The sequence below is a fragment of the Oratosquilla oratoria genome, chromosome 28, assembly GCF_046742065.1.
Source record: "Oratosquilla oratoria isolate Oo_2021 chromosome 28, ASM4674206v1, whole genome shotgun sequence".
Lineage (NCBI taxonomy): Eukaryota > Metazoa > Arthropoda > Malacostraca > Stomatopoda > Squillidae > Oratosquilla > Oratosquilla oratoria.
In genome coordinates this window covers 37192623-37216882 of record NC_134804.1, presented here as the reverse complement: position 1 = coordinate 37216882, position 24260 = coordinate 37192623, and the positions used below count along the sequence as shown (strand labels likewise).

General features: G+C 40.0%; 1 protein-coding gene across 2 annotated transcripts in view; it reads right to left on the bottom strand.

Annotated features, from left to right (window-relative positions):
- Window positions 1-24260, bottom strand: part of htt (huntingtin) — a 125416-nt gene that overhangs the window by 76018 nt on the left and 25138 nt on the right. For both annotated transcript variants that reach the window (XM_076211210.1, XM_076211211.1), the window contains exons 17-18: window positions 13298-13380; window positions 94-234 (exon numbers count right to left, since the gene is read on the bottom strand). In XM_076211210.1, coding sequence (XP_076067325.1) covers window positions 94-234; window positions 13298-13380 — 224 coding nt within the window. The remainder of the gene's footprint in view (window positions 1-93; window positions 235-13297; window positions 13381-24260) is intronic.

The window sequence follows — 24260 nt, the reverse complement described above, 5'->3', positions numbered from 1 at the left end:
AATACTGGGTACACTTAAGGTAAGATGAGCTAATTGCTTGTGAGTCAGAGCTCCAAGATTACAAGAAATGCACAAACTGCAGCACAGTCTTACCTTATTAGGAGACAATGCACTTTGGGGTGCAAGAGGAGCTATGGGAGGCTTAGTTCCAGGAGTAACATCTTCAACAATGTGAACATAAATACTCAACACCCTCAACACATGCTCAACAACAGCGTCAGCCACTGCTTTCATCTGCATTTCAAGAAAAAAATATTTTGTTTGATCCATGAAGACTGAAGCATTATATAAGCTTTAATTCTTTAAACATAAAAATTTTTCGGGTGGAAGAGCTCAACACTTTACTACATTATTATGCCTCTACTTTCTGCTCCTATTACGCTTTTAATTACATTCATCTTTTAACTTATTGAAGGTTTTTATCCTACCTTCCTGCATGCATCTATTCACTCTACACTTTACTATATTATTATGCCTCTGCTCTTTGCTCCTATTACTCTTTTAATTATATTCATCCTTTACCTTATTGAAGGCTTTTATCCTACCTTCCTGTATGCATCTATTCAATGGCTAACAAATTCTTAGCTGCCACAGAATGTAGAGTATCCTACAACAACCACATTATGGGGACCAAAGACTACAGTCAAGTCCCCCTTGGATCAACTTCATCATTTGCACTATCTAATCTCTTCATGAGTGACTTCCCCCAGTCCAAATACATACATACATACATATACAAATGGCTTTTTCCCCCTTACAAGGGTGATAACCAAAGTTAAAAGGCATATTTCCACTCCCACCCATTTCATCCCCACATACATCACTCCCATTCACCACCACTCTTTCCCTCTTTTCTTGGCTCCTCCTGGATGATGGGTCATCCCTACATATCACCCATTGCCCTGGGTCAGAAGCAATGTAGCAAGACACAGCACATCCACAGCAAAGCTGCTTTATTTAATCAGCATCCCTCCCTTTCCACCCCCTCATGCAGAAAAGGAGAAGATGGGGAGAAATCCCTTCGGGCTGCATCAAAATATCATTCACACATATTCCCTAACCTCCCCCATCCCCCACCCACTTCCTCACATGCATCACAGCATCATCCATACACAACCATTCTCCACCCATTCCTATTTTCTGTCTTCTCCCTTCCTTCCTCAACAGACATCCCCCTCTTTCCCAGTGCCCCTTTTACCCCTTTCCATCCATCTCATCCTTGTTTGCCCCCTCATGTTCACTCCAAGCACCTCTGGCTTCCACACTTCTTTTACTAATCTTTCTTCACTCGTTCTTTCCATGTGTCCACACCATCCCAATACTCCTTCATCAACCCTATTTCCCAACTCCTTTTCCTTCCCTTCTCTCCTCCTCACCTCCTAGTTTCTCACTCTGTCTAGCCTAATAACCCCTACCATACTTCTCAAACACATTTAAACTCTTTCTCTCTTCCTCTCTTATGTTCCATGTTTCTGCCACATACAGTGCTGCTGGCACAGCCATCCTTCCATACAATCTCCTCCCAGTGCCCACTCCCAAATGTCCAAACCTCATTACACTTTTCAACCCTCCAAGTCATCCACATGCTCCTCTCAATCCACATTCCACCTCCACCCCCACTCTCCCTGCCACATTTGTACCCAATATCCAAGGCCATCCACTCCCTCAAGCCTCTCTCCTTTAATATTCACTTCCACTTTGCTGCCATCCTTCAGGCCACAAACCAACATTAAAACAATACTGACAGAGAACAGGACTTTCCACAGAATAACACTGTTACAGATATATACACCACACAATAGATATGAAACATCTTATCCTACACTGCCTTGCTCTACTCTTACCTAGACTCAGACAACAATACAATATCCCTTTCTTTGGTGACTTATGCGCCAATCTAGTGGCTGTTTCTGGTATCCTGGGAACCATGGGTCTCTGACACTGCTGCATGCAATACCCCCTGATATCCATCCCTCTGAATCCTCTTTCGCCCTTGGAACAGAGTCCACCTGGCCAGGCTGTGGTGTGACCACTATCCAGCCCTTCTAAATTACCATAAGAGACTGGATGAATGCATCACAGATAACTGTCTAGGATGTAACACTTCAACTCATACTATACCACACATTATGGGAGCTGCATGCAAACAACAAAATATATACTCTCTAAGGAATTTGTGGGAAAATTCCAATCCAGCCAAGGTGTTCCTAAGGGAGATGGGACTGCTTGGCCAAACAGTCTGGGGAATAACAACTACAACAACAACAAAAACAACCATGGGTACCTGCCCATGTAACCAAAGTTGCTCCCAAGGATTGGTGCCACGTGTGTAAAGCCAGTGGCAGGGGTGTATTTGGTAGGTTGGCCCCTAACTCCATGACAAAGACTCTGCCACACCAGGACAGCACTGAAGACAACTGCCCAGGATGTAACACTTCACCCAATACTATACAACACATCATGGAAGACTGCATTGTACACAATCATGCATGCCAACAACACTATACACACTTCGAGCAGACAGACAAAGGGCTCAGTTCAGTGCAATATGTGCAAAAACTGGGCCCACCTCACTTGTACAACACTTGCTGACACAAACCAATACACAAACACTTGGACATGTTCTACCTGCCCTCCAGTAACCCCACTCCCACCTCCCCAACTACAGCCAACACCCTTACCCACTCCCAATTTCCCTTTGCCCTTACCCCCGATTAGTACTCCCCTTCCTTTGTCCCCAATCTCTCCTTTCCCCCCCCTCTGACCCAGATCCTACACCTTCCCCACTACCACCCCAACCTCAACCCCAAACGGCAACATACAACACATACAAAACACACAACATCAACATATTACAACACAACATTGACGGTATTAACACTAAAAAAACATGAACTTGAACACTTTCTTAAACAACACAACATACACATTGCGATTTTACAAGAAACAAAACTAAGACACTCACACAAAACACCATCATTTCATAATTACACCACTATCAGACAAGACCGGACTGACGGCAATGGCGGTGGACTCATCACCCTGATCCACCACTCCATCTGTTTTGTGGACACAAGTGCCACAACCAAAATTCTCCTCCCTACCACAGATAACACAACAGAAACCCAATCCATTCGAATCCGCACAGGCAACAATTCAACACTGACAATAGTTAACATGTACATTCCCCCCCAATCATCCCCCACAGTTCCAAACACCTTCAGACCTCAACTTAGCCAACTAACCTCAATCCCCAACCTGATCATGGGTGGTGACTTCAACGCCAAGTCGTCTGCCTGGTATGTCGACAACCCTGACACAGACAGAGGGCTTGATATACAGACTCAATTCGACTCATTGACTATCATGAACAACACGCATAATCATACACATATCCCATACCAAGCCCTCTACACTCCCTCCTCTCCTGATATCACCTTTTGCTCCCCCTGCCTAACCCCAACAACATCATGGAGAGTGGTCGGAGCCCTTGGCTCTGACCACCTTCCAATCATCATCACCACCAAAACAAGATGCACCCCAGTTGGCCACAGACACACTTACACCAATTACAAGAGAGCTAACTGGGAAGCTTTTACTGAAGAGACAGAACAACATTTTGAAACACTTAACAGTACACCAATCACAAACATAAACAATGCTGTGCACGCTTTTAATACAATCATACAAAACGCAGACAAGAGATACATCCCTAGAGGCAACAGAAAATCACACAACCCCAACTTCACACCAGAAATCCAAGGCCTCATCAGACAACGTGACACACTTAAACACGATACCCCCACACCTATCCCTCAAAACATAGCAGACCAAATACAAACACTAAACACTGTGATTGCCAATAAATTACATGAACAAAAAACACAAAATTGGCAAAACTTTATCAATACACTTGATAACAAAACAAACACCAGCAAATTGTACAAAACACTCAACAGCATCACACTATCCAACACTAACACTACACACTCTCACGCAGCAATAATCACAACAACAGATAATCTACCCTCAAACAGACAACAAGCAAACGCACTCATACGTCATTTTGCACAGACGAGCCATCTTACATCTCACCCTGACGACCGACGCACCATTCGACGTAAGAAAGACTTCCCCACAGACTCAGACTATACACCCTTCATAGACAGTCAGACAAAACTCATAATGCATAATCTCAAGCACTCATCTGCCTGTGGCCCTGATAACATAAGCAACATCCACCTAAAACACATTGGACCACAAGGTATACACGCACTCACAAACATTGCAAACTACAGCTATTCACACAACACTATACCCGACATCTGGAAGCATGGTAAAATAATCACCATTCCAAAACCGAACAAAGACCCAACAATCCCAACATCGCACCGCCCAATCACACTTCTCTGCACCCCCTCTAAAGTCATTGAACGCCTAATACTTAAACTTGTCACACCATATATTCCCCTTGCTGACTCACAACACGGTTTTAGGCCACTACACTCCACAAACACTCTTCTGACAAACCTCACACAAAGAATTTTAGATGGCAACAATTCAGATAGGCCCCACCACAGAACACTTCTTATAGCATTGGACATTAGTAAAGCTTTTGATGCTATCCCCCGCCACAACCTAACAAATAAAATATATAACACAGACATGCACAATAACACCAAAAGATGGCTGGCCAATTATCTGGCAGGCAGGAATGCTCATGTGTCATATAATGGCCAATCATCGCACATCAGAAACATTAAGAACGGAGTACCACAGGGCTCAGTTCTATCCCCCACATTATTTAATCTATACATGCATGACTTACCCACACCAGACACCTCAGAAATACAAATCTCTTCCTACGCAGATGACATAACAATCACATGCACACATCGTAACACAGACAAAGCTGCAGAAATAATCCAGCCTTACCTTGACACACTCAACACATGGTTCATCACAAACAGACTCAAAATAGCTCCAACCAAATCTACAGCAACACTTCTCACCAACTGGACAATAGAACATAAATACATACCTCATCTCTACATCAACAACACTCTAATACCACACACAAACACACCAAAAATTCTTGGTGTAACATACGATACATCCATGTCTTTCAAACAACACCTCACAAACATAAAAAACAAATGCACACCTAGACTTAACGCACTTAAGTCAATCACTGGAACAACATTTGGACAAAACAAAGAAACTAATATAACAATATAAAAACAATGCATATGCTCAGTGATGAATTATGCGAGTCCTGCATGGGCTCCTAATCTCAGTGAGACACACCACAACACCCTTTAAATCATACAAAACAAACCCCTAAAAACAATTACAAGCTGCACAAATACAACACCTACAGACCATTTACACCATGAAACAAAAGTCCTCAAAGTCAAGGACCACCTCGACATGAGAGGCACACAAACACTTGCTGCAGCCACCACAAACACATCACACCCGCTACACTACATAGCAGAACACCCACACACACCAAGAAACATTAAAACTACACCCAAAGACCTTTATTACGCACAGATACTCTCTTCTCTTCCTCCACAACCACCAAATACCAGCCTCCGGAAACATATTCATAATCATATCACTCACCGCTCCATTAACACACTGAAAGACAACACACTGCTGCACGCCAGACCCCCTGATATCCACCCTTCGGAATCCTCTCTCCCACGAAAGGACAGAGTCCACTTGGCCAGACTGCGATGCGGTCACCACCCAGCACTTCTAAGCTACCAGAAGAGGCTGGACGACCGTGTTGTGAACAGCTGCCCAGGATGTAACACTTCACCCCATACCATACAACACATAATGGAAGACTGCATTATACACAATCATGCACGCAAACAACACGACATACACTCTATAAAGGATTTGTGGGAAAACCCAGTTTCGGCTGTGGCCTTCCTTGGGGAGACGGGACTGCTCGGACAGGCAGTCTAGGGAACGACAACAACAACAACAACAACACTATACACTCTATTAACCACTTCAGTACGGGACTTAAATCTCGCGGGCAGCAGCCAATGCCAGCCGTATGACGTCACGTAATAATATTCTTATCATAAAATATAGTCGCCGCTTATATCGATCGTTCTCTCTTTCACCCGCGAATTTTGAAAACCACAGAGAATGGGATTCAGGGCGCATTTGGGAGAATGTAAAAACACAGGGGCGACTACAATAAATATAATCAAGACGCCGATATGGCAGCGTCGCGAATCCACTTGCTCCTCATGACGCCTACGTGTGCGGCATTAAGGATTTGTGGGAAAATCCTGTTCTAGCCATGGTGTTCCTTAGGGAGATGGGAATGCTCGGACAGACAGTCTAGGGAATGATAGCAACAACAACAAGCATGGATCTCATGCAAAAAAGACATAGGGCAATAAATTAATGAACTGATCAATTCAACTTATGGCCTTCACTGGAGGCTATTGATGGTTACTTCAAGGCAACAAGTCTTTTGCAAGAGAGATCAGGGGCAATGGATTGGTCTATTCAACTAATTTCTACGTCTTTGAACCCCCACACTTAAAAGTCATACTGAACTGTGATAATGCCATGGGAACATCTGTGACATACCATCTCTCACAGAGTGGGACACATTACCCACAATACATCCCAACCTAATAGCACAAGTGGAAGAAATACCATGACACCAGCAAGTCCTGAAGACCTTTAACCAGTAAGATCAAGCACAAGAGAGAGAAGACATCAGAGGGGCGAGGTCATCACAGACCAACCCATGCTGGGAATGCAATCCTGTTCAGCTGAATCTCCAAGCCAAACATGTTTACATCCACTTCACAACTCAAATATATCACAAGTAATAGCACAGGGCATATTTCTATTTTCTTCTGTGTACACACATACATATACCAAAGGCTTTTTCCCCCTGACATGGGAGGTAACCAAAAAACAAAGGCATAAAAATCACTCCCACCCATTCCATCCCCAATACAGCCACTATCCGAGTTACGACCTAGATAGGTTCCGACCAACCAGTTGTAAGTCGGATCCTATTCAAAATGGCCAACATGAGGGTTCTACTCTAGGATACATATCAATCTGTTGCGTTTTCAAGTAACTTTTTCTATTGAATACTATGAAATACAAGCTGTTTACTGTTTATTTATCAATGCTTTTTAGTTTCATTTTTATAATTTTTTATATATATATTTCTTATGTTTTAATACTGTACTGTATTTCAGATAGGGTTGATGAAAGAATATTAGGATGGTTTGGACACATGGAAAGAATGAGTAAAGAAAGACTAGTAAAAGAGGTGTGGAAGGCAGATGTGGAGGGAGTGAACATGAGGGGACGTCCTAGGATGAGGTGAAGGGGGCTTTGGGGAAGAGTGGAATGTCTGTTGAGGAAGGACGGGAGAGGACAGAAGACAGGGGTGAATGGAGAATGGTTGTATATGGATGATGTTGTGATTGCATGAGGTGGAATGGGCGGGTGGATAGGGGGTGAGGTAGTATGTGTGAGCAAAATTTGACGCAGCCCGAAGGGATTTCTCCCCGTCCTCTCATTTTATGCAATGGGGGGACGGAGAGGGGGGGGTCGCCGATTTAATGAAGCAGCCTTGCTGTGGATGTGCTGTGTCTTGCGACACTGCTTCTGACCCGGGGCAGTGGACAAGGTGCAGGGATGACCCATCTTTCAGGAGGTGCTAAGATATGAGGGAGGGTGGAGGGGTGTGGAGTGTATTCAGGGATGGAATGGGTGGGAATGATTTTATGCCTTTTTCTTTTTGGCTACCCCCTTGTAAGGGGGAAAAAGCCTTGGTATATGTATGTATGTATGTATTTCAGTATATATGCGTATGCAGGTACTGTATGTATATACTATACCTGTATATACACACACACACACACACTTCAACGAACGGACGGCATAGACGACGTTCTGAAGAAAAAGTGAAATTTCGTGGATCCCAAAGCAAAGGAAGTACCTATTGTATTTACAGGGTGGGGGGGAAATTGCTCGTGGTGTAGGGAAAGTAAGGAAAAAGGAGAAGGGGAGGGATTACTGAGGGAAATGGAAGGAAATGAGGAAGGTGAGGACTTGGCCCAGGCAGGCAGACGAAATCTAAACAAACGAGGTCCGGACCAATTTAGCGATGATGAAATGTCTAACAAAAATGTAAAGATTAGAAGTATAGATAAGAGCAATACAGTAGAAGATGATGAGAATATTTTCCAGGGATTTAAAGAGGGTGGGGGGACACAACCCCCCCCCCCCCCCGATTAACAAGACTAGAAGAGAAACTCGATAAGATGATCGAGCACTGGGAATTTAAGTTCAGTCACGTTAACAACATTGTACAGAGAGTTGAAAAATTGGAAGAACTAGAGAAGGCGAACAAAAACTTAACTAAGGAAATTGAAGAACTAAAAAAACAGTTAAAAGTAAAAGAATAGAATAAAGTCTTAAAGGAGAATAATAAGGAGAACAAGGAGGGTTGGAAAAAAATCCAAGAAAATAGTAAAGTTGCATTCACTGACATAATCAGACAGCAAATGAATGAACAAACTGAAGACTCAGTTATTAAAGTGATGAGACAGAAGGAGAATATAGTAAGAGACTTAGCAGACAGAAAGAAATGTATAATTATATTAGGAATGGAAGAGAAACATAACCCAGATAGAACCACAAGAATCAAAGAGGAAAATGAAAAAGTAAGAAATTTACTAGAATTAGTTCAGGAAGATGAACCAGAAATAATGAAACAAATCGAAGAGAAATTCAGGTTCGGGAAATATAGTACAGACAAGACCAGACCAATTAAGATTAAATTCAGGTCACAAACTACGGCTGAGAATATCTTATCCAAAACAGGGAAACTAGCAACAAGTGAACAATATAAAAAGGGAAATGAATAAAGAGGAGAGGAGGAAATAAGGAATAGATATGAAGCTAAAAAAAAAAAAAAACAAGGCCAGAACGGAGACAGAAAAACAAGAATTCTACTGGAGAGTAGTGAATATGAAATTGAAGAAATGGAACATAAAAGAGAGAAACACAAAAGAAACAGAGAATACAATGGAAATAACAGAAAGTTAAGAGTATCCTACACAAATATAGATGGATTAATAACAGGACTGAATGAACTGAACAAATATCTGAAAGAAAAAGATCCGGACATAATGGGAATTGTTGAGACAAAATTAAAAGGCCCACTACCACCCAACAGCATAGGACACAATGCATATAATTATTGGATTAGAAACAGAAAGATAAAACAAGGGGGTGGAGTTATGTTCCTGACTAAGAAGGATATAAACGTGAAGAGAGTCACATATGGGAACAATAGAGTAGAGATGATAATGATAGAAGTAGAATATAGAGATAAGAAGAGCAGAAAGTTTGTAATAAACTACGTGCCCCCAAAAACAGCCTCATGGGAAGAGAATGAACATAAAAGCATGTTAGAAGACACAAGAGTAACACTAAACGAGATAATGGAAGATGGAGGAAGAATAGTTATGATGGGCGACTATAATTGCAAAGAAATATGCTGGGAAGAGATGACCGTAAAGGGTGGAGAAGACTCATGAGGAAGTGTTCTACTTGAGATGATTATTGACCACACAATGACACAATGGATACAAGAGAACACTAGGTATAGAAATGAAGAAGAACCATCGAGACTAGACCTAATAATCACATCAGAACCTAAAATAGTGGAAAAGATAGAATACCAGGCACCAATAAGCAAAAGTGACCACATATTGATAGAACTAGAACTAAATGAGAAAAAATACATGAAAAGAAATGAACAATATAGAAAAGGAAGATTGATGTATGAAAAAACAAATTTTGATAAAATAAGAGAATTCTTTCAAAATGAAAACTGGGAAAGAATACACAAAGAAGATACAACAGTAGAAGAGAAATGGAATATTTTGACAAAAATCTATAAAAAAGGAGTAGAAAAGTATGTCCCAAGACAAAAACAAGAAAAAGAATATGTAAAATGCTGGTACAACAAAAGTTGTAGGGAGATAAAAGACAAAAGAGACAAAGCTTGGACCAAATTGAAGAAAAACAGAAGACCAGAAAAATGGAAAATATATACTTGTTATAGAAATGAATATGTACAAGCGTGCAGAGAGGAAAAGAGAAAATATGAAAAAGATGTCATAGAAAAGTGTAAAGATCAACCAAAATTATTCTACAGATTTGTAAACAACAAACTGAAAAACAAACAAGATTTGGAGAAATTAAGACAAGGAGGAGTTGAATACACTGAGGAAATTGAAATGGCGGAAATTATGAACAAACATTTTAAATCGGTGTTTACAAGGGAGAACATACAAACTGAAGAGATCGAATGGAAAGAGAAAGTCCCCCCTATGAAAGAAATAGAAGTAACAAAGAATGAAATATTGAACCACTTGAGTAATCTTGATGTCAGAAAATCACATGGACCAGATGAAATAGCAAACTGGATTTTGAAAGAATGCAGGAATGAACTAGCAGACATAATACATAGCATAATAAACAGTTCCTTGAAAGAAGGTAAAGTTCCAGAAGATTGGAAAAAAGCAAATATAGTACCTATATATAAAGGAGGAAATAAAGAAGACCCTAACAACTATAGGCCAGTCTCTCTAACAAGTACAATAGCAAAAATTTGTGAAAGAATTGTCAAAAATAGATGGGTAAAATATTTAGAAAAAAACAATGTGCTCAATCCAAGGCAATTTGGATTCAGACAAGGACGATCATGCATCACCAATTTAATATGTTTCTATTCAAGACTAATAGATATAATACAAGAAAGAGATGGATGGGCTGATTGTGCACTTCTAGACCTAAAAAAAGCTTTTGACAAAGTACCACATAAGAAGTTGCTTAAGAAATTAGAAACTGAAGGAGGAATACAGGGCAAACTGCTAAATTGGATGGAAGACTTTTTGCAAGAAAGAAAAATGAGAGTAGTGATAAGAGATCAACACTCAAAATGGGATGAAGTAATAAGCGGTGTTCCACAAGGAACAGTTCTGGCCCCAATAATGTTTGCTATATATATTAATGATATGGATGAAGGAATTGAAAGCTATATGAGCTTTTTTGCAGATGATGCAAAACTATTGAAAAAAGTGAACACGGAAGAAGATTGTGAATCACTACAAAGAGATCTAAATATAGTACAGGAATGGAGTAGGAAGTGGGAGATGGAGTTCAATACAAAAAAGTGTAGTATAATGGAATTTGGAAAAAGTAAAAACAGAATAACAGGATCATATAAATTGGGAGAAGAAGGAATAAAAAAAGTAGAAAATGAAAAGGACCTGGGAGTCATTGTTATGAATAATATGTCACCTGAAAAACATATAAATAAGATTTTTGGAGAAACCTATAATTTAATAAGAACAATCAAAGTGGCATTTACATACCTGGATGAAGAAATGGTGAAGAAAATTCTAATCACTCTGATAAGACCAAGATTGGAATATGCAGCAACGATATGGTCACCAAGTGCAAAAAAATGCATAAAAAAACTTGAAAGAATACAAAGAGCAATTACAAAATTGGCACCAACACTCTCAAAACTAGCATATGAAGAGAGACTAGCAAAACTTGAACTACAGACACTAGAGCAAAGAAGAGAGAGAGGAGATTTGATAGCTATTTACAGAATCATGAAAGGCATAGAAATTACTGATAGAGAGAATCTGATAAAATGGGATGACAGAAATACAAGAGGACATGGAAAGAAAATCAAAAAAGACAGCTATAGAAGAGATGTGAAAAAGAACAGCTTTCCTCACAGAGTAATAGACAGTTGGAACAAGTTAGATGAGAAAGTGGTGTGTGCAAAAACAATACATGAATTTAAAAATAGTTTAGATAAAATGAGATACGAAAACGGGACACCACGAGCATAGCTCCCCTTCCCGTAAAATACAACTAGGTAAATACAACTAGGTAAATACACATATTAAATATAACCTTGCTTACCATTTTTAAGTTTTTTAAATTGTAGTTTCCTTTTAATAATTTTTTCTTAATTCTTCAATTGTTGTATGTACTTTAAATATATGTCAATTTTAAGATCTATTTTTCTCATCCATTTCAATCCATTCTAAGTGTAAGATAAGTGTACAATGTAAGTAAACAGATAAGTGTACAGTGTAAGTGTACAGCAACGACTGCAACAGCACTGTAGGAGAGAAGCCAAATGCAGAGTATGGGATCCAATGTATTTAACGTTGCGCCCAGCAGGGCTTCTCCCGAAATAACATAGTGGACTTTTATAAGGCTATCGACCCATAAGGGGGTCATTAAGCCTGGTGTGAAGTTGTTCAGTCTCTACTTTTTTTTTTTTTTTTTTTTAATATATTGGATCCCATACTCTGCGTTTGGCTTCTCTCCTACAGTTGTATACAGTATTGTTTTCAGTTGCTTAGTTGTTAATATGATATGGTAAGTTAAAGAAAGAAAATACTTATTATAGTGTATTCGTATTAGTAAACTCATAATAGGCATCAGCTAGACGTGGTCGTATGTAAATATCCTTCATCCATGATTTATCAAACTATTCCACAAATGCCTTAGCTGCAGGCGCATCACTGATAGCAGCCTCACCTTTCGACAACACGTGGTGAACCTGGTAACGCTCTCGAAAGCAACAAAACCACCCAGCACTCACTATGAACTCATGTGAAGCGTATTCTTCACCTGCACGTTTTTTCAACATGTGAAATTAACTTGTAGCCTTACTTTGCACTGCTTGCAACATCACTCTCACATTTCTTTGCCTACTTTCTTCCAACCACATGTATAGCAACTTTTCCATCTCTGCCATAACTGCCGTACGCGATGCCAGTTGCCACAACTATCTTACGCGCTGTGCTGCCAGACATGTACAGTAAACTCATAATAGGCATCTGCTAGATGTGGTCGTAAGTACGGGTGGTCGTAACTCGCGTACGTCGTAACTCGGATAGTGACTGTATACTTCACTCCCCTTCACCCTCTTCCCTCCCTCTTATCTTGACACCTCTTGGATGACAAGTCATCCCTGCATCTTGCCCACTGCTCTGGGTCAGAAGAAGTGCCACAAGACACAGCACATCTACAGCAAGGCTGTTTTATTAAGTCGGTGACCTCCCCTCTCCATCCCCTCATGCAGAAAAGGAGAAGACAGGGAGAAATCCTTTGGACTGTGTCAATTTATTTCTCACACATACTCCCTCACTCCCCATCCCATGTAACATGAAATATTTTACAAAGGAATTACCTGTACTGACGAAAACATTGGCCACGGGTGCTTCTGAGTCATTGCGGCTTCTTCACAGCTTCTGGTGGCATCCATGGCAATGCCTGAAAGAATTTATTTGAAATTTAACTTTTTTCTTTCCACTCAAAGAATGTGATAGTAAATTGGGGTTGAGGGGGATTCTTTCAATGTTGTGGAGTGTTGGATAAGCATTGAAAAGAGAGTGAATGAAAGAGATGGTGAATGGATGAACAAATGACATGGACCAAAGGATCTTCTAATCTACTCTATGATTTACTTTGAATAGATGAGGAGTGCAAAGAAAAGAATATCCTTGTTGGCCACATTATTTCTTCATCCATTTACAGTCTTCCTCCATTTTTGCAGTCTCTCTTACATGCTTATCAGATATCCTTTTTGAGTCCAAGCCCCATTCATTTCATTCTCATGCTTCCTCTTAAGCTCACTCCATCTACTTCTGTTTCCACACCCTTTCCTGGTCTTTCCCCCATATATGCAAACTACCTCAGCACTTTGCTATAGCCTATCTGACAGCTCCCTTCCCATTCCATTCTCTGCCTCACCCCCACATTTCTCACTCTATCCATTGTTGTCACACCTCTCATATTTCTGAAACAATTCACCCCAAAAACATTCACTCTTCCTTTCCACTTCCTGAGGTCTGAGATCCATACATGGCTTGACAGCACAGTGGTACTATTCACAACCACTAATCCAGTAGTCCAAGTTTGATTCTTGCCCAGGGGTAAAATAAATTCAGCATCACTGCACTACACGCTGGCACTCCAACTCTCGTGGGCAAGGAGTTGAGTGTGTGTGCGCGTGTAAGGTCACAGCATTATCCATATATTAGGCATATATAAGCTCTAAGCTCTCATCTGGGATGGTAATAGCTGTTGATCATGAGTCTAACATATGATCCAAGACCATGGTGATTCACAGTGCTCTGGGTACAATCACTCCTTTATATATTCTTCTCTTTGGATTCATCTCCATACACCACTCATAAACACTTTTCATTCCACCCAGATATTTACTTGCTCTATCTGTCTATCTATCTATATACCAAGGGCTTCTTCCCCCTTATAATGGAGGTAGCCGAGTCACTGGCATGCACCCATTCCACTCCCATCCACCACCTTTGTTCCCCTCTCATCTTAGCTCATCATGGATGAAAGGTCATCCTTGTCTCCTGTCCACTGCTCAGGTCAGAAACAATGCAGCAAACCACAATATATCCACAGCAAGGCCGCTTCATTTAATTGGTGAGCCTCACCCTCTATCCCCTCATGCTGAAAATAGAGAAGATGAGGAGAAATCCCTTCAGGTTTCATCAAAGTATCATCCATATACAGCCATTTTCCACTCACTCCTATCCCCCATGCTACTTGCTCCATATAATTCTAAATTAACCTCCACATCCACTTCCCCATTCACTACCACATGCAGCCCCCAAATATTTAAAACTCTCCACTTCCTCCAGCTTCTTACCCTTCACAATGACATTCAATCTATCATCATCATTACTCTGTGTACATCTCATCACCTCACTTTTGCCCACATTCACTCATAACTTCCTTCTCTCACATAATAATTCAAAATCAGCCACCAACTGTTTCAATTCCTTCACATACATACATGTACCAAATGACCTCTTCCCCTTTTACATGAGAAGTAGCCAGGCAAGGCATGCTCATATTTGTTTTTTTTTATTTTCACTTTTTGTGGATGAGGGGATATCTCTAACCCTCACTGCTTAGCCCCCCCCTCCCCCCCACACAAACACACACTTCAACGAATGGACGGCTTAGAAGACGTTCTGAAGAAAAGTGAAGTCTGTGGATCCCAACGCAAAGAGAAGTGCCTAGTGTTTTTGCAGGGTGGGGGGGAAATTGCTCGTGGAGTAGTGGGAACGTAGGGAAAGAGGAAAAGGGGAGGGATTACTGAGGGAAATGGAAGGAAATGAGGAGGGCGTAGACTTTGCCCAGCCAGACAAGCGGAAGGTAAACAAAAGACTTAGCGAGGATCAAATGTCTAATAAAAATGTAAAGATTAGAAGTATAGAGAGGAGCAATACAGAAGACAGTGACGAGAATATGTTCCAGGGATTTAAAGAGGGTGGGGGGGACACAACCCCCCCCCCCCGACTGATAAGACTAGAGGAGAGAGTTGATAAGGTGATCGAGGACTTGGAGCGTACGTTAGGTAACGTAGACTCCATTTTCCAAAGAATTGAAAGGTTGGAACAACTAGAGAAGGCTAACAGAAACTTAACTGAAGAAATAGAGGACCTAAAAAGACAGTTAGGAAATGTAAAGGAGGAGAATGAGAAATTGAAGAAGAATAGTAATGAAAACAGAGAGAAAATAGCTACAGAAGCTAAAAATTGGAGAATAACTCAAGAAGGGAATAAGGTTTCATTCATTGACATAGTCAAACAGCAATTGAAAGAACATAATGAAGACTCAGTTATTAAAGTGATGAGACAGAAGGAGAATATAGTAAGAGAATTAGCTGACAAAAAGAAATGTATAATTATATTAGGAATGGAAGAGAAACATAACCCAGATAGAACCGCAAGAATCAAGGAGGAAAATGAAAGAGTAAGCAGTTTATTAAAATTAGTCCAGGAAGATGAACCAGAAATTATAAAGGAAATTGAGGAAAAATTCAGACTCGGAAAATATAGTACAGATAAGACCAGACCAATTAAGATTAAATTCAGGTCACAAACAACAGCAGAGAAAATTCTATCCAAGACAGGGAAACTAGCAACAAATGATCAATATAAAAAGGTATGGATAAAAAGAGAAATGAATAAGGAGGAAAGAGAGGCAGAAAAGCAGAAAAGAATTGAAGCTAAGGCAAAAAACGAGGAAAGAACGGAGTCAGAGAAAGAGAGATTCTATTGGAGAGTAGTGAACATGAAAATAAAGCAGTTCGACATACTAAAGAAAAACATAAGGGAAACAGAGAATACAATGGAAGTGGCAGAAAACTAAGAGTGTCTTACACAAATATAGATGGATTGATAACAGGATTGAATGAACTGAATGATTATTTGAAAGAAAAAGAACCGGACATAATGGGAATTGTAGAAACAAAATTAAAAGGCCCACTACCACCCAACAGTGTAGGACATGATACATACAATTATTGGATTAGAAACAGAGAGAAAAAACAAGGGGGTGGAGTTATGTTCCTGACTAAGAAGGATATAAACGTGAAAGGTGTCATATATGGAAAGAATACAGTAGAGATGATTATGATAGAAGTGGAAGACAGAGATAAGAAGAGCAGAAAGTTTGTAATAAACTACGTGCCTCCGAAAACAGCCTCATGGGAGGAGAGTGAACATAAAAGTATGTTAGAGGACACAAAGATAGCATTAACTAAAATAATGGAAGACGGAGGAAGAATAGTTATGATGGGCGACTTTAATTGCAAAGAAATCTGCTGGGAAGAAATGACAGTAAAGAGTGGTGATGACTCATGGGGAAATGCTCTACTTGAGATGATTACTGACCATTCAATGACACAATGGATACAAGAGAACACTAGGTATAGAAATGAAGAAGAACCATCGAGGCTAGACTTAATAATTACATCTGAACCTAGAATAGTGGACAAGATTGAATATAAAACACCAATAGGTAAAAGTGACCACATATTGATTGAACTGGAACTTAATGAAGAAAAATATATGAAAAGAAATGAACAATATAGAAAAGGAAGAATGATGTATGAAAAAACAAACTTTGATAAAATAAGAGAATTCTTCCAACAAGAAAACTGGGAAGAAATATACAAAGAAGAAACAACAGTGGAAGAGAAATGGAATATTTTGACAAAAATTTACAAAAAAGGAGTGGAAAAGTATGTCCCAAGACAAAAACAAGAAAAAGAATATGTAAAATGCTGGTACAACAAAAGTTGTAGGGAGTTAAAGGACAAAAGAGACAAAGCCTGGAACAGATGGAAAAAAGACAGAAGACCTGAAAAATGGAAAATATATACTGGTTATAGAAATGAATATGTACAAAAGTGCAGAGAGGAAAAAAGAAAATATGAAAAAGATGTTATAGAAAAGTGTAAAGATCAACCAAAACTATTCTACAGATTTGTAAACAATAAACTGAAAAACAAACAAGACTTAGAGAAATTAAGACAAGGAGGAGTTGAATACACTGAGGAAATGGAAATGGCAGAAATTATGAACAAACATTTTAAATCAGTGTTTACAAGGGAAAATATACAACCTGAAGAGATTGAGTGGAAGGAAAAAGTCCCCCCTATGGAAGAAATAGAAGTAACAAAGAATGAAATATTGACACACTTGGGTAATTTTGATGTCAGAAAATCGCATGGGCCAGATGAAATAGCAAACTGGATTCTGAAAGAATGCAGGAATGAACTGGCAGACAAAATACATAGCATAATAAGCAGTTCCTTAAAAGAAGGAAAAGTTCCAGAAGATTGGAAAAAAGCAAATATAGTACCTATATATAAAGGAGGAAATAAAGAAGAACCTACCAACTATAGACCAGTCTCTCTAACAAGTACAATAGCAAAAATATGTGAAAGAATTATCAAAAGTAGATGGGTAAAATACTTGGAAAAAAACAACGTACTAAATCCAAGGCAATTTGGATTCAGACAAGGACGATCATGCGTCACCAATTTAATATGTTTCTATTCAAGGCTAATAGATATAATACAAGAAAGAGATGGATGGGCTGATTGTGCATTTCTAGACCTAAAAAAAGCTTTTGACAAAGTACCACATAAGAAGTTGCTTAAGAAATTAGAATATGAAGGAGGAATACAAGGTAAATTGCTAAATTGGATGGAAGACTTTTTGCAAGAAAGAAAAATGAGAGTAGTGATAAGAGATCAGCACTCAAAATGGAATGAAGTAATAAGCGGTGTCCCGCAGGGAACAGTTCTGGCCCCAATAATGTTTGCTATATATATTAATGATATGGATGAAGGAATTGAAAGCTATATGAGCTTCTTTGCAGATGATGCAAAATTACTGAAAAGAGTGAAAACTGAAGAAGATTGTGAATCACTACAGAGAGATCTAAATAAAGTACAGGAATGGAGTAGGAAGTGGGAGATGGAGTTCAATACAAAAAAGTGTAGTATAATGGAATTTAGAAAAAGCAAAAACAGAATAACAGGATCATATAATTTGGGAAAAGAAGGAATAAAAAAAGTAGAAAATGAGAAGGACCTGGGAGTCATTGTTATGAATAATATGTCACCTGAGAAACATATAAATAAGATTTTTGGAGAAACTTATAATTTAATAAGAACAATCAAAGTGGCATTTACATACCTGGATGAAGAAATGGTGAGGAAAATCCTAATCACCCTGATAAGACCAAGATTGGAATATGCAGCAACGATATGGTCACCAAGTACAAAAAAATGTATAAAAAAAACTTGAAAGAATACAAAGAGCAATTACAAAACTGGCACCAACACTCTCAAAACTATCATATGAAGAGAGACTACAAAAACTTAAACTACAGACACTAGAGCAAAGAAGAGAGAGAGGAGATTTGATAGCTATTTACAGAATCATGAAAGGCATAGAAATTACTGATAGAGAGAATCTGATAAAATGGGATGACAGAAATACAAGAGGACACGGAAAGAAAATAAAAAAAGACAGCTATAGAAGAGATTTTAAAAAGAACAGCTTTCCTCACAGAGCAATAGACAGTTGGAACAAGTTAGATGAGAAAGTGGTGTGTGCAAAAACAATACATGAATTTAAAAATAGTTTAGATAAAATGAGATATGAAGACGGGACCCCACGAGCATAGCTCCCCTTCCCGTAAAATACAACTAGGTACAACTAGGTAAATACAAGAGATCTGGAGGTAAAAAAAAAAAAAAAAAAAAAAAAAACAGTAAACAGTTTTCCACACAGAGTGGTAGACACTTGGAACAAACTGGATGAAACAATAGTGTGTGCAAAAACCATACACAAATTTAAGAGCAAACTAGACACTGCGAGATAAAAATGTGGGACACCACAGGCGTAGCTCCCCTTCCTGTAAGATACAACTAGGTAAATACAAACACACAAGGAATTCATAAAAATCCCAGGAATAAGGAAGACATGGTCAATCTTTCTTGACATTTACAACCTAGGAGTGAAGGGAACAAGCAAAAACAGGATTGGTTTAACAAAAAGTGTGAGATTGCAAAAAAGGCCAGGATGTGGCCTGTGGAAAATGAAGAGAGAAAAGAACCAATAAAACAAAAGAGCTTACAAACAAGCTAGGAATGACTATACCAGAATTCACAGGGAGGAAGAAAGCAGTTTTAAAAGAGATGTAGTACAAAAATGCAAAGATGAACCAAAACTGTTTTACAGGTTCATAAATGGTAAACTGAGACACAGGGAAGAAATTGCCATGTTAATAGTAGATGGTGAGGTCTTTGAAGAGGCCTCAGCTCATGCAGAAATAATGAATGAAGGTTTCCAATTAGTCTTCATAAATGAGCACAACTTTTTGGAGAAAACCAAGGGGAGCAAAAAACCAGGTTTAACAGATATAAATGTAGAAGTGAGGGAAGTGCTCAAATACAGGGATTAATGGATTTGACAAAAGCTTCAGGACCTGACAGGATCTCAAACTGAATACTTAAAGAATGCAGAGAACAACTAGCAGACAAGATCCAGTCTTATGTTCATTGGAAGAAGGCACTGTGCCACTTCATTGGAAAAGGGAAAAATGTGGTGCCAATTTACAAAGGTGAGAACAAGAAAACACCACTAAATTATAGGCCAGTATAATTACCAGCACAATAGTGAAATTATGTGAAAGGATTGTTAAAGGTCGATGGACGAAATATCTTGAAGAGATGAACATTCTGACAAACAGCCAGTTTGGTTTCAGATCTGGAAGGTCATGTGTGTTGAACTTTTTAAGCTTTTACTAAAGAGTGACTGATATGCTGCAAGAGAGAGAGGGTTGGGTGAACTGTGTGTACCTGGACCTAGAGAAGGCATTTGATAAAGTACCCCACAGTTGACTTATGCGGAAATTGGAGCATGTTGGAGGACTGAAAGGTAAACTATTAGAATGGATTAAAAACTTTTTGAAGGAAAGATACATGCAGACAATAGTAAAGGACAATATATCAAGCTGGAAAGCAGTAATGAATGGAGTACCACAGGATTCAGTATTTGCACCAATGATGTTTTTGCTATCATTAACTCTCATTCTAGATACATCTCCACAATCAACTCTCCACTACGGTCCTGGAGCCGCAGCGTCTACGTTGTGGGACCACCCCCCAACCCCAAGAGTTGGGGGCCAAACGGCGGCAACCAGCTCTGGCCACCGGCTCTACGCAGGTGGCACCGATCCCCAAGAGGAGCTACGACTGCCTTGGGGAGTACCACAATCCTTTTTCTCAACATGCAATGTTACGTTTTTTCTGCACCGAGGGGTGATTTTCCAGCGATCACCCCTCTTCTTCTACTTTTAGCCGGAGATGTAGAGAGCAATCCTGGGCTCACCACAAAATACACATGCCCAGCATGCTCTAAACCCATTACCTTGAGCAGACAAAGGGCTCAGTTCAGTGCAATATGTGCACAAACTGGGCCCACCTCACTTGTACAACACTTGCTGACACAAACCAATACACAAACACTTGGACATGTTCTACCTACCCTCCAGTAACCCCACTCCCACCTCCCCAACCACAGCCAGCACACTTACCCACTCCCAATTTCCCTTTGTCCTTATCCCCAATCAGTACTCCCCTTCCTTTGTCCCCAATCTCTCCTTTCCCCCCCCTCTAACCCAGATCCTATACCTTCCCCATTAACACCCCAACCTCAACCCCCAAAAGGCAACATACAACACATACAAAACACACAACATCAACATATTACAACACAACATTGACGGTATTAACACGAAAAAACATGAACTCGAACACTTTCTTAAACAACACAACATACACATTGCAATTATACAAGAAACAAAACTAAGACACACAAAACACCATCATTTCATAATTACACCACCATCAGACAAGACCGGACCGACGGCAATGGTGGTGGACTCATCACCCTGATCCACCACTCCATCTGTTTTGTGGACACAAGTGCCACAACCAAAATTCTCCTCCCTACCACAGATAACACTACAGAAATCCAATCCATTCGAATCTGCACAGGCAACAAATCAACACTGACAATAGTTAACATGTACATTCCCCCTCAATCATCCCCCACAGTTCCAAACACCTTCAGGCCTCAATTTAGCCAACTAGCCTCAATCCCCAACCTGATCATGGGTGGTGACTTCAACGCCAAGTCGTCTGCCTGGTATGTCGACAACCCTGACACAGACAGAGGGCTTGATATACAGACTCAGTTTGACTCATTGACTATCATGAACAACACACATAATCATACACATATCCCACACCAAGCCCTATACACTCCCTCCTCTCCTGATATCACCTTCTGCTCCCCCTGCCTAACCCCAACAACATCATGGAGAGTGGTCGGAACCCTTGGTTCTGACCACCTTCCAATCATCATCACCACCAAAACAAGATGCACCCCAGTTGGCCACAGACACACATACACCAATTACAAGAGAGCTAACTGAGAAGCTTTTACTGAAGAGACAGAACAACATTTTGAAACACTTAACAGTACACCAATCACAAACATAAACAATGCTGTACACACTTTTAATACAATCATACAAAATGCAGACAAGAGATACATCCCTAGAGGCAACAGAAAATCACACAACCCCAACTTCACACCAGAAATCCAAGGCCTCATCAGACAACGAGACACACTTAAACACAATACCCCCACACCTATCTCTCAAAACACAGCAGACCAAATACAAACACTAAACACTGTGATTGCCAATAAAATACACAAACAAAAAACACAAAATTGGCAAAACTTTATCAATACACTTGATCACAAAACAAACACCAGCAAATTGCACAAAACACTCAACAGCATTACACTATCCAACAGTAACACAACACGCTCTCACGCAGCAATAATCACAACAACAGACAATCTACCCTCAAGCAGACAACAAGCAAACACACTCATAAATCATTTTGCACAGACAAGCCATCTCACTTCTCACCCTGACGACCGACGCACTATTCGACGTAAGAAAGACTTCCCACAGACTCAGACTATACACCCTTCATAGACAGTCAGACAAAACACATAATATATAATCTCAAGCACTCATCTGCCTGTGGCCCTGACAACATAAGTAACATCCACCTAAAACACATTGGACCACAAGGTATACACGCACTCACAAACATTGCAAACTACAGCTATTCACACAACACTATACCCGACATCTGGAAGCATGGTAAAATAATCACCATTCCAAAACCAAACAAAGACCCAACAATCCCAACATAGCACTGCCCAATCACACTTCTCTACACCCCCTCTAAAGTCATTGAACGCCTAATACTTAAACTTGTCACACCACATATTCCCTTGCTGACTCACAACACGATTTTAGGCCACTACACTCCACAAACATTCTTCTGATAAACCTCACACAAAGAATTTTAGATGGCACCAATTCAGATAGGCCCCACCACAGAACACTTCTTATAACATTAGACATTAGTAAAGCTTTTGATGCTATCCCCGCCACAACCTAACAAATAAAATATATAACACAGACATGCACAATAACACCAAAAGATGGCTGGCCAATTATCTGGCAGGTAGGAATGCTTACATGTCATATGATGGCCAATCATCGCACATCAGAAACATTAATAATGGAGTACCACAGGGCTCTGTTCTATCCCCCACTCTCTTTAATCTATACATGCATGACTTAGCCACACCAGACACCTCAGAATACAAATCTCTTCCTATGCAGACAACATAACAATCACATGCACACATCGTAACACAGACAAAGCTGCAGAAATAATCCAGCCATAACTTGATACACTCAACACATGGTTCATCACAAACAGACTCAAAATAGTTACAACCAAATTTACAGCAACACTTCTCACCAACTGGACAAAAGAACACAAATACATACCTTATCTCTACATCAACAACACTCTAATACCACACACAAACACACCAAAAATTCTTGGTGTAACATATGATACATCCATGTTTTTCAAACAGCACATCACAAACATAAAAAACAAATGCACACCTAGACTTAACGCACTTCGTCAATCGCTGGAACAACATTGGGACAAAACAAAGAAACTAATACAACAATATACAAACAATGTATATGCTCAGTGATGAATTATGCGAGTCGTGCATGGGCTCCTAATCTCAGTGAGACACACCACAACACCCTTCAAATCATACAAAACAAACCCCTAAAAACAATTACAGGCTGCACAAATACAACACCTACAGACCATTTACACCATGAAACAAAAGTCCTCAAAGTCAAGGACCACCTCGACATGAGAGGCACACAAACACTTGCCGCAGCCACCACAAACAAATCACACCCACTACACTACATAGTAGAACACCCAAATACACCAAGAAACATTAAAACAACACCCAAAGACCTGTATCACACACAGACACTCTCTTCTCTTCCTCCACAACCACCAAATACCAGCCTCCGGAAACATATTCATAATCATATCACTCACCACTCCATTAACACACTGAAAGACAACACACTGCTGCATGCCAGACCCCCTGATATCCACACTTCTGAATCCTCTCTTCCACGAAAGGACAGAGTCCACCTGGCAAGACTGCGGTGCGGCCACCACCCACCACTTCTAAGCTACCAGAAGAGGCTGGATGACCGCATTGTGAACAGCTGCCCAGGATGTAACACTTCACCCCATACCATACAACACTGCATTATACACAATCATGCACGCAAACAACACAACATACACTCTATAAAGGATTTGTGGG